We start from the raw sequence: 15,251 nt of genomic DNA, 5'->3' as shown, positions 1-15,251 counted from the left end.
TTGCGCTTGTTGACAGATGAACCAAGTAGGCCATCCGCATTAGTTTAAGATCTGTGGAATGAGAGCGCTTCCAACGTAAAGCGCTGCATTTGTCGTAAAACTAGTGGTGACATCTAAACAAACAACAGAGCCAACTGCGAGGATTTTGTGTTGGTTCTGCGTGGTTATAGATTAACTGGTTTATAGACGGTGAGTTATCTTATCAAAACAAGGGTAGTTATTGCCAGGTTGTGCAGTAGTAACGTTAATGGTGAATGGTCGTTGTCTACCTTGGTGTCAGCAGCAGCAGCAGGCTAGTTAGCTTTCTTGTTAGCCACCTAGTTGAGCTACCATAGTTTACATTAAAAGCTAATAAAACGAACCTACTAATGTTAGCTCTCGCATGCTGGGTTGGCTAACTGTCGACGTGATTTAACGCTGGTTTTCCGTACTGTAGCCTACTTGTGTTTCACACATTTTAGCAATGAAGTTTCTTATGGTTTTCTTTTGTGTGTGTTTTTAAAGTTTATTTTGTGTGTGTTTTTAAAGTTTGTCAAAGTAATGGCTGCATCTTCCTCGTCCTCTTCTGCGGGAGGTGTGAGCGGCAGCTCGGTAACAGGCTCCGGGTTCAGCGCTTCAGAGCTCATCCCTCCCAGGAAAGTCCTGTATACGTATCCCAAAGGCGCAGGGGAAATGATGGAAGGTAAGATAACAAACGCGCAGCTAAAGCCTGCTGTCTTTAGCCATCTCTCCCCTCCAACAGAAAGCAGGGGATGCAATATCATAGTGTTGAGACTATTTGGCATTTAAGTTGGTCCCAGGCAATATGTACCACTCATGTATTCATTACCAAAGTTACACAATATATTTTTAAGCATTTGAAGTAGATCTTCTTACTTTTTCACTGGACCAAAGAAGTTATGTTTTATGCAAAAATGGTCCCTTATCCAAAGCAATTGATGACATTTTCTCTACAGTGTTATGTCATTGTAAAATTGGCCTTTAATTTCATTCCAAGTGGCATTCAAAAAGTCATACAAGACAATATTGTTACATATTGTGCTATATCAGTTGTTCCCTCATTCAATCATTGCTCCTGCTAGGATTCAAAGCCCTTGCGTTGAAATGACATCTAGGCCACAGAGACTGAGCGTCTGTGTTAGAAAGTCCGATGGCTGTTCCGAACTCTCGAGTGCATGCTCTGCTGCCGTGATGCGCGCAGCCGTTGATCACTGTGACGCGTGCGACCAGCGTTGATTGACAGCTCATGCTGTCACTTGCTCATAACTGTCCCTCGCAACTGTCACTCGCTTACATTATTTCGACCGTGGATAAGTTTGCCCGTTACGTGGCTTGTCAATGACTCCTTTTCCTGTTAAGTTTTAGCTGAACACCATTGTATGGATGCAAGTGTGTGTGTGTGTCAATGACGATTCACCACATTCTTTGCATCTGTACTGCCTAAAACCTCCAGTAAAAACCCTAAACTGCATTTCTGACTCAAGAGGTGTTCTTACCAACACAGTTTGTGAACCCTGAGCTGCATTGCTTAAATGGAGCAGGTTAACACAATCAGATGGGCCAAATCGAGTGATGAAATAGACCAATGTAATGAGAGATCTTCAGGGAAGGAATTGGGCGGCACTAGATAAAACAAAGATAAAACCAGGTCAGTTTAGGCTCACCAAACTGAACCCATACAGGTCAGACATGCTAAAAGGGGAAAAAATCTCAGGAATAGAGTTTTGATGTTGCACATTTGTCTGGGGACAGCTATAAATTCATATAAAAAGGTTTGAGCTCCATCGGTCCACCGTGAGGCAAATCATCTACAAATGGAGAGCTTTAAGAGTGACTTAACATCTGCCTAGAAGTGGACTTCCTTCAACAATATCCTCAAGCGCCACAAGAAAAGGGATTTTTCAGGTAAAAGCCAACCCAAACATTACATCTGGAGATTTGCAGACCATTTGCCACCACCGTTCTTCACTTGGGAGAAGGTTCTCTTGGTGGTAGGCAGAGTTGCGTTTTTGCCCAAACATGGCGGTTTTGGTTGTGACCAAACAGTTCAATTTTGGACAAATCTGTCCACAGAAAAGACTGGCAAAGTTGTGACAAGCACTTTTGTTCTTTTTTGAGAGTAGAGGCTTCTTCAGCAACCCTCCTTTGAAAGCCATGTTGACTTATTCTTATTCTTATTGTGGAACCATGCACATCTGTCCCAGATGCTGCAAGAGAGGTCTGCAAATCACTAGATGTAATGTTTGGGTTGGCTTTTAACTGAAAAATAACTTTTTTTGTGGTGCTTATGGATATTTTTGAAGGAAGTCTACTTCTAGGCAGATATTCAGTCACTCTTAAAGCTCTCCATTTGTAGATGATTTGCCTCACGGTGGACCGATGGAGCTCAAACTTTTTTTTTATTAATTTATAGCTGTCCCCAGACAAATGTGCAGCATCACAACTCTATTCTACTCTACTCTATTTTTTTTTCGCTTTTAGCATGTCTGACCTGTATGGGTTCACTTTGGTGAGCCTAAACTGACCTGGATTGATCTCTGTTTTATCTAGTGCCGCCCAATTTCTTCCCTAAAGATCTCTCATTACATTGGTCCATTTCATCACTCAATTTGGCCCACCTGATTGTGTTTACCTGCTCCATTTAAGCAATGCAGCTCAGGGTTCACAAACTTTTGCAGATACAACATTTGTCAAATAATTTGTTTTATCCGTTTTAACAGTTGATTTCTGGAAAAGAAAAATGTTGAATTGATAAACAAACATCTGTTATTTCATATAAAAAATACTGGTATTGATATAAATGAATTAATAATGGTTAAAATAAATAAAATTCCAAAAGGCTCAAGGGGTTCACAAACTTTCACACAGCACTGTATACAGTCCTTTACCACACACCAGTTTTAACAGTCTGTTTTTTCTGAATGACGCATACAAGCCAAAAAAGTCTGGCAAGTCTTGCAGTTGTTTTAGAGACATTTCCGGTCAGTATGAGTGAACTATAATCTATCATTTTGTGGGACACTCCAGCTTGTCTATTTCTGAATCAACATGACCTTTTATTCTCCAGACAATTTGGGGGCCACAAATATGAATGTTACATCTAAAGTACCTCACACTCAAATGTGTTTTCGCTCAGATGATTGGGCATGACCGGTTTTTAAAAAGATGTATAGTGCATGTGAGTTGGATTGATGTTTTCATCTTTGTCTGCTGAAAGGTGAGAGTTCCTCTTTGCTCGTGGTAAATCTGAGTTTCAGATATGCACAACTGTTTGACATCACTTAAAGCATCCTCTATCCAGATGGGGGATTGCCAAGTTGCCAAGTTTTCACATTGAAGGGGTTTTCCTTGATATATTGGTGCAGTGGTTAAGGTTAACAGTAAACATGGATAAGGAGCAATAAGCAAGTTCTGCAAATGCAAGAATATATAAATTCACAACTCACCTGGTTATTTTTTGTGTGTGGTTATTTTTTTGTGTCATATACAGTATATAATAAAGCATTTGTGTTCTTGCATTATACAACACATGAAAACAATTTTCATTATCCTGCCAAAGGCATTTTTAATTATTTCAATGGACATGCTATCTAATGTTTGGCTTAGCTATCTTTTACAAATTAAAGATGCTTGGCTTTTCTTTGTTTTATCAGCGCCAAATCTGTGAGTACAAATAATGATAAAAGAGAAGCACAACATGTAGTTGTGATAAAGTCTCATCACAAAGATTGTGTCACTAATGTATTACTCTAAAATATCCATTGTGAACATTTGTCACAGGATTTATTCATGGAACCTTAAGGCCATCTGGCTCTTTAGTCTTATTTTGTTGTCTAGCTGAAAATCTTACTTAATGTGTTTTAGCTTTGGCTTGTGTATAGAAGCACACATTCCCTCCCAAGGTTTTAAAACCGCTAACAAAGTGATGAATAGGACGGCAGGGGTGCTGAAGGTCTCCAGAAGCTCCTTGTTAACTCTGAACGCCCTTCTTACGTTATCTGTAAAATTGTGTAATAAAAACTGACTTTGTCTTCTTTTACCTTTTTTTTGTATTCGCCTACTGACCACTAAGGCTTCAAATATGTATTTTAATGACATCTTCATCATTAGCATTTAACTTGTTCATTTTTCTATTCCTCTGTCTAGATGGCTCTGACAGATTTTTATGCGAGTCGGTGTTCAGCTACCAAGTTGCCTCCACGCTCAAACAGGTTAAACACGGTGAGTCAGAAACTTCTTATTCAACATGTGTTCATTTGGGTTGATTTGTTTAAAAACAACTGGTACCCGCCTAATAAAGTAACAATTTGTGCATTGCTTTCAGATCAACAAGTGTCTCGAATGGAGAAACTCGCAAGCTTGGTGGAAGAGCTGGAAGCGGACGAGTGGCGGTACAAACCAATTGAACAATTATTGGGATTCACACCGTCTTAGATAAATAAATGCCTTCTTTTGATAAATAAGCCAAACGGGAAAGAGATGGTTCATTTCAGCTCGTAGTTTATGTTTCTTGTATCTTTAAGTGTAAATGTGAAATGTATTATTTGAATCATGTTTACCATTGTAAAAGCATGGTTTGCTTATTTTTTTTTAAAACAACTTGTTCTATTTTACCCAAGCAAACTATTTTAAAACACCTGTCAACCCAAATCTCCCGGATATATGACTAAAATCCAAAACAAAACTTTGTAGTGGATAATTAATAGATATTTTTCGAAGGGGGCTTAGGCTAATGGAGCTGTTTTTTCAGTCCAATCTTCTCTAAGCCTCAACGTTAAGTGAAATAATATCTTTTGGAAACATAATAAATCCCATGAACTGAGGCATTGTGTTTTTTTACCAAAGGCTGCACTGTAACTCATGAATCTAAAAACCTTGCTGCCTGCTCGGCCTTGTGCTCCAGCAGCACTTGGGAGCAAAACAAAGAGGGCTTGTAAATAAAGTAATACTTGGGCATTCCTTGTGTCGGTTGCTGTTTATTTGCTTTGCGCTGTATAGTTCATCCTAACCCGATCCCCTGAGTGACATGTCTGTTGTGCCTTAGAGCCGCAACTAGATCGTGTTGTTGTTGAATTATAGCGTCTCAGTTTTCATGGCCTCTAGTCAAACATATACAGTTTTTGTGTCCGAGTCCGAGGACTGCGTCACTCCTCTGCTGTGTTGACAGTGGGAGGAACATGCAGAACTCTGGTGTTTTTTAGTTCAGCGACAGCAAGGGAGTGTTTTTAAACAAACGAGGGGTGTGGAAGTACTGAATGTACTGTTCTGGGTGTAAATGTCTTAAGGACGGCCCCAAAAACCACAAGACACACCTCTTAAATGTCCATTTAAAGAGTTCTAAAGTTTGGTATTTGGTTGCTGATTCTAGGAACTAGCACTCACACAAGTTGTTTTGCTCCTTAAACGTTTGACATAGTTGTTTTTTTGCAGCAACTGATGGCTTTAACCTCAGTTCACATTTTTTACATATGAAAAACAGGAACAAACATTCTTCCCCCTCAACACTTACTGACTTTTTTTTATTCATAACATCCCCCTCAGAACATACTGTGCTGACACGTGTTTACGTCTCTCAGTTCCTCCCTGATTTAAAGCACAGTCCATCCCTCTCACGTGTTGAGACGCAGTGCATATCTGGCCGCTTTCCAAAACTTTTCTTTATGTAAACATTGAGCATGTCATGTACAGTATGGCCCAGCAACAGCAGCTTCTACTTGCTTTGCACAGCAATGTGTTTTTGCTCACAATTTCCCTGTCTTTCCATCTGGCATACCACAACTCTCTAATACAGTAACACTTTGATAGCATCATAACATATTTTGTAACAACTATAAATGCTGATAAATGTACAATTCAACATTCATCTATCTCACTGCTGCATTGCTATTCTTTTGCATGTTTACATTGGGTACTACCCAATAATGTGTTGTGCTGCAGACTGTGTGCTGTTGGCATCTTTCCTGTGGCAGTGGCAGATCAAAAATTCTGATGTAATGGTTGAGCAAAACAGGTGACGTAATGTGCACTGCAACACTGAACTAGCTGAGCTGAGCCTGCGTGAATTTTCTGCTGGACGTCTATGCTGCCAATACTCTACATGCCCATACAGAAGAGCCTTTTTATATTGTGCTCATGAAGAACATTGAACAAAGGAATACAATATAATCGATGCAAGCCCAGGCAAGTCCCTGTACATTTCCATAACACTGGGAGTCTGCTATTCATCACCCCAACACACCACCCCTCTCCCCCCTCCTGTTTGTCTCTTCGCTCGCTGCTGGCATGTTACCAGGCAAGATACAGCGCAGATGGCGTGCCTCTCTTTTTGATTGGCTGGCTGGCTTGGAGGAGGCGTGCCCTGTCAGCCCCCTATATAAACATTGTTGCTGGACTAACCGCAGAGCTTGGCAACTGTGCTGTGAGAGAGGAAGCGTTGGGACTGAAGTCAGAAGATAGTTGTTTTTGTAGACAATAAGAGTTGCAAACAACTACCTTAAACATCGACAACGGACTTCAACGACGCCGTTTTCAAGTAAGCTGTAAGTACTTTGTTATAATTGCTTATTTTGCTAGCTTTTTGGCTAAATTTAACCGTTTGAGCTGCTACCTGCCGTCAAACAAAGATGTAGGCTGTTAGCTGTTAACTTGTACAGTTCATACATTATTTGACAAGATATTTTTTTAATGAGTTTTAGGCTACTTATGCTTAATTTAACCGTTAACTAGGCTTTTTTTTATTTATTTAAATGTTTTACTTCGAGTTGGAGTGCTTATCTGTTGTCTTTGTTTCCTCACAAACAGCTGACACTGTTGAACACTGCGAAACAGCACAGCCATGCCTACTCTCGCGTCACCCACTGATCTGGGCAGCTCACCCCCATCTCCAGTAGACGGCAGTCCCAGGCGGCTGTCCTGGGGCAAACTGGTGCAAAGATTGACTGATTTCAGCACACCTGCCAACAGCAGCGGCAGTATAGAGTCGGGGTCCAACAATGGCAGCAGGAGTGACCTCTCAGACTCAGGTAAAGAATGCTGCCAACATTTTCTAACACATCAATAAAATAAAGAATTAGATTTTCCTCCAAATGCGATGGTTCTTCCCAGCTCTAACCTATGTTGCCCCCGTTTACAGGGTCAGATGTCTGCGGTGACCTGTCGCCCGAAAATGAAGACCTCTTCTACGACCCAATGGAGGAGACAATCCTGAAAGAAGTGGTGGACCTCATTGCACGAAGCCTGCGAGAAGCCAAAGACTCCGACTGCGCCTTACGGTGTACCAAACTGCTCATCCCAGACAAGCTTCTGGAGCACATTGGAAAGGAGCTCCTTCACCTGGCAGCTAGTGAGCCCTGCGGTTTAAGGGGGGCCCTCATAGACCTGTGTGTGGAGCAAGGGGCCCTGTGCGAGAGCATGGCACAGCTGTCCGGGGACCCCTACCTCGTCCCCACCTTCCAGCTGACTCTGGTGCTGAGGCTGGAGTCTGGCGGGCTGTGGCCCAAAATCCAAGGACTTTTCAGTACAAAGTCTCCCTCCACACCGGTAGTGAGGCAAGCTATTAAACTGAGCACCGGTTTCCGCGTGATCAAGAAGAAACTGTATTGTTCTGAGGAACTCCTCATTGAGGAATGTTAAGAAATGTTAGGGACTGTGAATGTATTATTGTCTCCGCTTTTTCAAAAAAGCCCAGTTGAGCTCAAGGAAGGGCCTTAATACTAGTATAACTACGTGTATATGATGCCTTCTAAGGAGTAAGGATGGACTTTGTCATGATGTAGCATATTGTTCCTATTGTAAGGGAGCTGAAGTTTATGGTACCTGGAGCACTGACTGACAGTCAGCGTTTCGAATGAAGATGTGTAATCATCATCATGGTATAGCTGGTAAATAGGCATTTTGTGAGCATTAAAGTGCGTACCTCAGTTTCTATTGAAACCACACAACGGCAGCTAGCTACATGGTTATATAGTCATTAAAACCATTGTGTTCTTTCTCTTTTTTGTTTATATACATGCCATTTAATTGTAATGTACGAAGTGATGAAGTGTTCACCACAGAAACCATTAGGGACCTAGTGTGACTGTTTGGATTCCAGAGCAGAGGCACTGCTTGCCTTATGCAATCTACGCGGCTAAGATATCAAACGTGATGTGATCTTGTGTCTGTGTGGACCTGTCCTGCTTTCAACTTTATTTATTTGACATTCAAATACTCATAACTAGAGGTGGGCATAGATTAATTTTTTTAATCTAGATTAATCTAGATTAATTTTGGAATTAATCTAGATTAATCTAGATTAAAATGTCTCATTTGAATTCATTCATAATATGTGTGTGCTCCTAAATAGTGACTCAAAGTAAGTCTTTGAGAACGTGTTTCTCAAGCTGTGGCGCATCAGACCAGGGGCTCATCTGCTTGAGGAAGCTGTTCTACTATGATAATTGGTGATGAAAATAAATAATGTTCAACAAGATGTTACTTAGTAACGCGTTACCGGCATCGGACCTCTTTTTTCAGTAACGAGTAATCTAACGCGTTACTATCTCCAAACCAGTAATCAGATTAAAGTTACTCATCAAAGTCACTGTGCGTTACTTTTTCTGTAATTTTCCTTAGTGAAACATAACTGCACAAATGACTGCGATTGCGATTTTATGTAAATAAATGTGCACGCATGTGTCTCTAAACGCTCCAACTGCTCCAACCGCTCCTCTCGTCTTTTTGGTAGCGCCCCTCTCTGACATGCAGCGTGTGTGTGTGCGCCTGTGTCTGTGTCTGTGTGTGTGTGTGTGTGCAGCAGCAGCATTACGGCCGAACTGTGGCGCAAAACAAAGTTTTCCCCCCGATGAAATATAGCGTCTGCTAAGGGGATATTTAGGATTCGGGTACGGTGACGTTGAAGAGATAGAAGTGTTTAAAACTTGGAAACTTATAGTCACGTGGCGACCGGTGGCCACACACACCCACCCTGCGTTCCAATACCCGATTGTGTCGTGGGCAAGTGATGGAGAGAGAGAGCGGCGGGTGTGTGAGAGAATAAAGGCTCCTCAAGTGTCAACAACGGCCCCCGGCTATTATTATCTCCCCTGAGCCGAACAGGAGGTGGAATAAGAGATTAACGGCGATATTTTTTTTATCGCCGATAAGAGTCTTGCGTTAACGAAGCACGTTAACGCCGATAACGGCCCACCACTACTCATAACATTGCACTGTTTTTTGTACTTTCATGACTGCAAATAAATTATTTTTTTTAACAATTCCCTTTTCCTGTTTTGTGAAACATCATGGGTTCGAGTTAACATTTGGAAATTAGGTCAAGTGAAAGGGGGGCGGGGGGGGAAGGTCTTCAAGTAACTGTGTGAGACGAAAATAGAAAAGGGGGTTAAAATCTGAACCACATTATAAGAATAAATAGTGGAACAGAGTTACAGACCAGCTGAGGTTCACATGAGCCAGCTGATTTGGCTAAGTCAGGCAAAAAAATTTAAGTTTCAGAACTCAAATGAAGTCTGCAAAAACTTAATCTGGGGAGTCCAAAATTAGATAGTATATGTAACGTGAGAACATTTGCGGTTTAAGCACGTGACGCTGCTATGCACATGCTGCACGTTTCTCAAAAACATGTGAACGTGCACAGAGTCAGGTTTCCCTAGTCAGTCAGACTGCAGGCACAGGCTTTACGTGCCGAATGTGCTGACTGAGCTTTTGTCTGCGCATTGTGTGCTTGTTCTGCTCTGCCAGAGATGAATCACTCCCAACACATTTAAGCATCCATGTTTATTTTTCATCTGGGAGTAAAAACAAGGTGGTAATAGTGAGCAAGTTCAGGTCTGTAACACATCTTCAAATAAATAATACAGAAAAACAAATGCCATACTTTAAAGTAAAGAGTTTGACAACAGTTGCTTTTTTCCCCCAACAGATGATGTTCACATCAAGCTAGAACTACAACCTATTAACATCCCACTTTATGTGGATAGGCACATCTCTCATTACCTTGGCTTTTATTGTGAAGTGACATAAAGTTACACAATATAATTCTAGCCTTAATACAATTAAAAGAGGCATAGTGGAAAAGGGACAGTTCCGAACGGTAATCTCTCACGCACGCACACGTGCACACACACATACACACAAATAAACAGAGGTGGGAGAAGTAGTCGGAAGAGGACACATCACAGGTTTTCAAGTGTAAGACAAACCCTGGACATGAGTGTATATTCATCAGAGGTTTCACATTATTCCTGCATAGTTTCAGAATGTGCAATATAAAGTCAAATGATAGAGGAAGCATTGTGTGGCATCTCATCGACATATATAAATAAATAAATAACATCCATACAATATACGTTTCTGGTTTCAACCTGCATTCTTGCACACACAAAAAATAAACAAAAAAAACATGAAGTGACTTCTACCAGTTTCATGGCTTCCAGTCATGAACCTGGGGCAAGTTGGAGGTTTTCCAAACCCCTATCTTGTCCGGAGGACAAGCTATAATTAAAGTGGCTTCTTTTATTTGTTCATTTCAAAATCCTATATTAACATCATGTTTTTCATTTCACAGACTAGAATTCCACAGAAGTGGATTTAACCAGTTTGATGCAGATCGGTGCTGGTTTGTTTGTGTTGCTCGTTGAGTCGTCTTCGGTCTCCAGATTTTTAAAGCTTATCTATTTACAGCCAATCATCTTTTTGTGCTGATCCTGGGAACCTGGAGACAAAAAGAGAAATGTTTACTTAAAACATTGAGGTAATCAAAACAAACTGTGTTCAGAAGTGAGAATGATTGTCTTGAGAACTTGCTTTGAATTACGAGAGCGGCCTCATCCATGTAATGAAGCTGTGATCTCGGACAGCTTGGCGCAGCTTGGCGTGCGAGCCCTCTGTGCTCTCTGATATAGATCATTGTCTCCGAAGTAGCGAGCTCTGTAAAGCATGCCTTCCTCTGCAGGGAACAACAGAAGCAATTCATGAAAGATTTATGAGGGGTAGTAAAAAATATGAATATTTTCCCATAACCAAAAAACAAAACAAAAAACTTGAAATTTTCATGGTTTGACTAACGCATAAATAAGCAAAACTTGTTTTTCCCGGCCGACATACTTTGCTGTTTCTCCTTCCAACAGTTGTTGCGAAGGCTGGAAATGAAATCTTCCTCCACCGTGCGCTCCAGATTCTTCAGATGTGTCCCAGTGAACTCTCTATAGAACGGCTCGGCCACGTAATACGCCACCTTCAGGTTCTCCGTTAGCCTCTTCTGTGAGTAACCCGCCGACCTGCATGTAGACGGGGACAGAGCGTGGGAGAGATGTCATTGGAACGACCATTATCTAAACATAAGATTGTTTTCAATACTCTGAACCAAAAATCTCACTTACATCAACTTAACTTTCCATAATCGTTCTTAACACTATTCTGAAGGTTATTACAGAGGGATTTGTTTGTTAATAGGTGTGGGACGATACAAGTAAGTCACGCTATGATACTGTGACAGTATTTCGCTCTCGATAGCCATTATATCACAATATATTGCAAGAAAATGTATTCTGCGATACATCACGGAATCTGTGTAACTGAAGAAGATCAAATACCCACAACAAGCCAAGAGGCAGGAATTACGTTTTTGTTCACAGAAATGACATGGAAACCTCATCAGATTTGTTCGTGTGCAATCTGTGCATCACAAACTGACCAATCGCACATAAAACAATGTACAAAAATGTATGTGTCACAAGAGAAATCAGCACGATATGTCCTGATTTTTTTGTCCCACCCCTAGTTGTCACTAGTCTGATTTATAATAACAAAATATGTTCTGTTAAACTTTTGCACACTAATATGTTGTCAAAATGAAATGAAGACTCTAACTCTGGCTTTATCCAACATCTAGATTTGTGTTTTTTTATGCATCATTAGTTACATACTGGCAAAGTTTCATGATGATATTTATAAGTTAAAATGTGTACCCTACTCATCTGCAGTGTCTTGCCTTAAATCAGTGACATTTCAAAACATGGTCACACACAGAACAGGGATCACACACTCACGGCCTGTAGCTGAGGCTGTATGGCGGGCTGTTGACCATTATCTGGCTGAGGGCCGACACAATGACCAGGATGAGGATTGGCATGACTTGCATGAAAAGAGCAAGGCCACCCTGCAAAGAATGAAACCTGCATTTACCAGACAGTTTTTAAAAAGTCTCTAAAGACACTGGAATATTGCAGAATGCAATTGACAGGAGACTCAATGTCGCCCCCTGTTGTTTAAACAATCACTTCACTTTTTTGTTCACGTGCATTACCTCTCGTGGTCGCTCCCTTCTCTCTCGCCTTTGGTTACGCATCCGGCCATTGGTGTACGCATTGCCTGGTTGAATGTAGCACAAGCACAGCTCAATGGACAGAAATAATTGCCAGGGTTGCAATGAGAACTACTGTGAATTATAAAAAGCTTGTCATGAAAACGCAAAAAAAAACAGTGACACTAACTTGATGGGAAACCTCCTCCGAAGAACATATTAAAGAGGTCCTCTGGTGAAATGTCTGGCTCAAAGTTCTCATTGTCTGCAGCCTGTCCCGAGGGATGCTTCCTCTCCTCCCCACATTGATCGTACTGTTTTCTTTTGTTGGCATTGCTCAGCACGGCGTACGCATTCCCAATAGCTGTTGAATTTTTTTTTAAAGTTTATGAAGAACTTATGTTTGAGTATCACAAAGAATAGCTAAAAGAAAACCCCTTATTAACAAGAATTGTTCAATAATCAATCACCTTTAAATGCCTCTGTAGCACCGGGAGCATGGTTCTTGTCTGGATGGAATTTCAAAGCAAGTTTTCTATAGGATCTCTTGAGCTCATCCTCTGAGGCGTCTGCCTGGACACCAAGGGTTTCATAAAAGTTTTTGCATTGTTTTATCCTGTGGAAAACAAAACATGAAGTAGAAAATATGTCAACGAATGTCTCCAATAAACACATAATAGTTGAGTATTCCTTCGAAGCCATGGTTTACGTGATTATAGGCCTTACTTTCTTACAGCCTCTAGCTGATCTGCCGTGTAGGATTTTGGGGTGTCTGATGGCTTTTGTTCTGGTTTGGCATTATCGCTGTTGGTCTGCCTTTGTCGAGGCCCATTCGAGTGGCCGCTGTTTCTGGGTGTGAATCCATTCTTCGCTATTAGCTCCAACAGCACTAGGAAGGGATAAAAAAATGTTGTGTAAATTAAAAAAGATAATCAGACAAGCATTCGACATGGGTGCATCTGAAAAGACATGTCACTACATCACCATGTACCATGAACCATCACACTGTTAAAATATTAACACTCTAAACCCTTGCATCAGTTGGTGACACAATCAGGACACATACATCAGCAGAGGCTGTGACACAGTGAAGGGCCCTCAACCACACACATTGTTTCTAGGACAGATTATGAGATTGCAACACCAGCTTCATTAGGCCATATTAAAACATGTCAGAGCAGCAACTGTGATGGTGCCGTTAAGGAGAATGTATAGATATCTAGGTTATCTTGTAGTGTTTTGTCTGCCTTTGGTCCTCTTTATCAGGAGCAAAATCTAATTCCAATCTATTAAAGATGTTCCAACATAACTCACAGGTCTAAATAGGAAGAAATATTATGGGGACAGTATTTTAAGGAGACTACTGGTGCATTCAGCAGATATTTACAGCAAAAAACAGTACATGTTAATACTTCATTGATCACAGGGATATTGTTGGTGTTGCAGCAGCACCACTGTTCAATTATATTATTATGTAAAATAATTTACAATTGATACCATAAATAAAATGGTAGAGTCTATTATATGGCATACTTAGACAACTAAATAACCAAAAGATTATATCTAATAGGCCTTCTTTATGTGACACATTAATATGATGTGGAGGTTCATTTAGATACTGTACAGAACAGCAATATAGCTCAAATATAGTATAGTATATTACAATATAAAACATATTCTATGACACATTCAAATGGGAGTACAAGTACAGACAGATGCATAGGCACATATTCATATCCAGTAGCCTGCATAAACCTATCTGACTTTTCTCGGCTATGCTATCTAACCGGAAAGCAAATGATAACACTACAATGAGTATGTGACCCGGCCTCACCACATCTGTTTCATGGTGAGCAGATGTACAGAATATTTAATATAATATCATGCAAGAGTAGTTCGATTTTTCGTGAAATGACAACATTACGACATACAGCAGCTGAATAAAGTAAACCTGCTAGCCGTTTGTGCTATCAAAGGCCCCGGCTGCTTGCGCTGCGGAGCCCCATCCGGGATGCAGGTGATGCTGCTGCCCGGTGGTGATGCTGCAGACCAAACCGGGTGAAACGAGCCCCACTCCGGCTCGGCACTTCTTCACTCACCCTTCGCTTTATCCGTGGGGAAGAGCCTTTGCGCCTTCTCCAGGAACCTCTGCGCCTTGTCCGGCTGGTCGTTGGTCAACGCCGCAGTCGCAATGTCAATGCAGCGCTCCGCTTCGTCCCTGTTTACCTCCATTGCAGCGGGCAGCGGCTGGCTAACTGGGCCAGAAGTAAATAAAAGGCGCCTGCTGATGGCGTCATGCAGATGCTGATATAATGATCTTGTCATTCGCTACATAAAATAGTTTGTATGTACCTTGTAATATTTATTGTTGTTGTTATTATTATTTTTATTTTGGTGTCTGGAGACGTTTAAGAAATTGCTTAGCCATTTGCTAGATATTAAGTATTATCTACCTGTGCTGGATCGTGTCACCACTAGATGGAGACAAAGCGTATTTTTTCAACGTAGGCCATGAAGGAAATAACATGGGGAAACCATGGGGAAAACCCCTGGGTGTTAAAAACTTAGGTCCTATCAAATAATCAGCTACTGTTTTGTCGCACAATTAATAGTGTGAAAGAAATACGTTAAGATGCCATTTGGAATTGAGTACATGGATGATATATCACTTAAACATTCTTTCGCTGTTCATTTTCTTTTATTCTCTTTTTAAATTATTGTAGGCCTACTGATATTTCTAAAATACTTGCTCGAAAGAGTGGCGACCATGATTTAAGGTTATTTTTTTTACCGATCTATAATGTAATTTTCATATTTACAGTTTTTTCCTGCAGAATTGTTCTTCTTTTGAATGATGATTTTTTTGGGGGGGTAGGGGAGGGATTTTTACGTAAACTGTATGGGAGTGGGCGTGGTTGATGGTGGTGGAACAGCGTGTACTTGTTGTCTT

General features: G+C 40.9%; 3 protein-coding genes across 5 annotated transcripts; 2 read left to right on the top strand and 1 right to left on the bottom strand.

The window, feature by feature from the left end:
- The first annotated feature begins 94 nt into the window (after nt 1-94).
- anapc16 (anaphase promoting complex subunit 16) lies at nt 95-4,949 on the top strand. The gene is made up of 4 exons (XM_080048877.1): nt 95-189; nt 529-682; nt 4,147-4,221; nt 4,325-4,949. Exons 2-4 carry the CDS (start codon nt 541-543, stop codon nt 4,432-4,434), a joined length of 327 nt encoding a protein of 108 aa, XP_079905003.1. The 5' UTR covers nt 95-189; nt 529-540; the 3' UTR covers nt 4,435-4,949.
- Nucleotides 4,950-6,406: 1,457 nt separating this feature from the next.
- On the top strand, nt 6,407-9,254 carry ddit4 (DNA-damage-inducible transcript 4). 3 transcript variants are annotated; one of them, XR_013845383.1, is made up of 4 exons: nt 6,407-6,539; nt 6,802-7,022; nt 7,133-8,221; nt 8,283-9,254. XR_013845383.1 is itself a non-coding variant. In XM_080048913.1 (3 exons), exons 2-3 carry the CDS (start codon nt 6,836-6,838, stop codon nt 7,630-7,632), a joined length of 687 nt encoding a protein of 228 aa, XP_079905039.1. In that variant the 5' UTR covers nt 6,407-6,539; nt 6,802-6,835; the 3' UTR covers nt 7,633-9,254. The 3 variants fall into 3 exon arrangements, 2 of the variants coding, with proteins under 2 accessions (XP_079905039.1, XP_079905040.1); XM_080048913.1 differs by having other exon boundaries at nt 7,133-9,254; XM_080048914.1 differs by having other exon boundaries at nt 6,420-6,532; nt 7,133-9,254.
- Nucleotides 9,255-9,916: 662 nt separating this feature from the next.
- dnajb12b (DnaJ heat shock protein family (Hsp40) member B12b) lies at nt 9,917-14,536 on the bottom strand. Its single transcript, XM_080048713.1, has 9 exons — nt 14,401-14,536; nt 13,028-13,190; nt 12,772-12,917; nt 12,492-12,665; nt 12,305-12,369; nt 12,048-12,157; nt 11,104-11,276; nt 10,804-10,945; nt 9,917-10,711 (listed from the first exon to the last, which is right to left on the bottom strand). The coding sequence occupies exons 1-8, from the start codon at nt 14,531-14,533 to the stop codon at nt 10,824-10,826; spliced, it is 1,086 nt and encodes a 361-aa protein (XP_079904839.1). The 5' UTR covers nt 14,534-14,536; the 3' UTR covers nt 9,917-10,711; nt 10,804-10,823.
- Between the last annotated feature and the right edge of the window lie 715 nt (nt 14,537-15,251).

The sequence above is a fragment of the Ammodytes marinus genome (genome assembly GCF_949987685.1).
Source record: "Ammodytes marinus genome assembly, chromosome: 20".
In the NCBI taxonomy this organism is placed as follows: Eukaryota; Metazoa; Chordata; class Actinopteri; order Uranoscopiformes; family Ammodytidae; genus Ammodytes; species Ammodytes marinus.
Note: the sequence above shows the minus strand (reverse complement) of the source record. Positions and strands in the feature narration are given on the sequence as shown.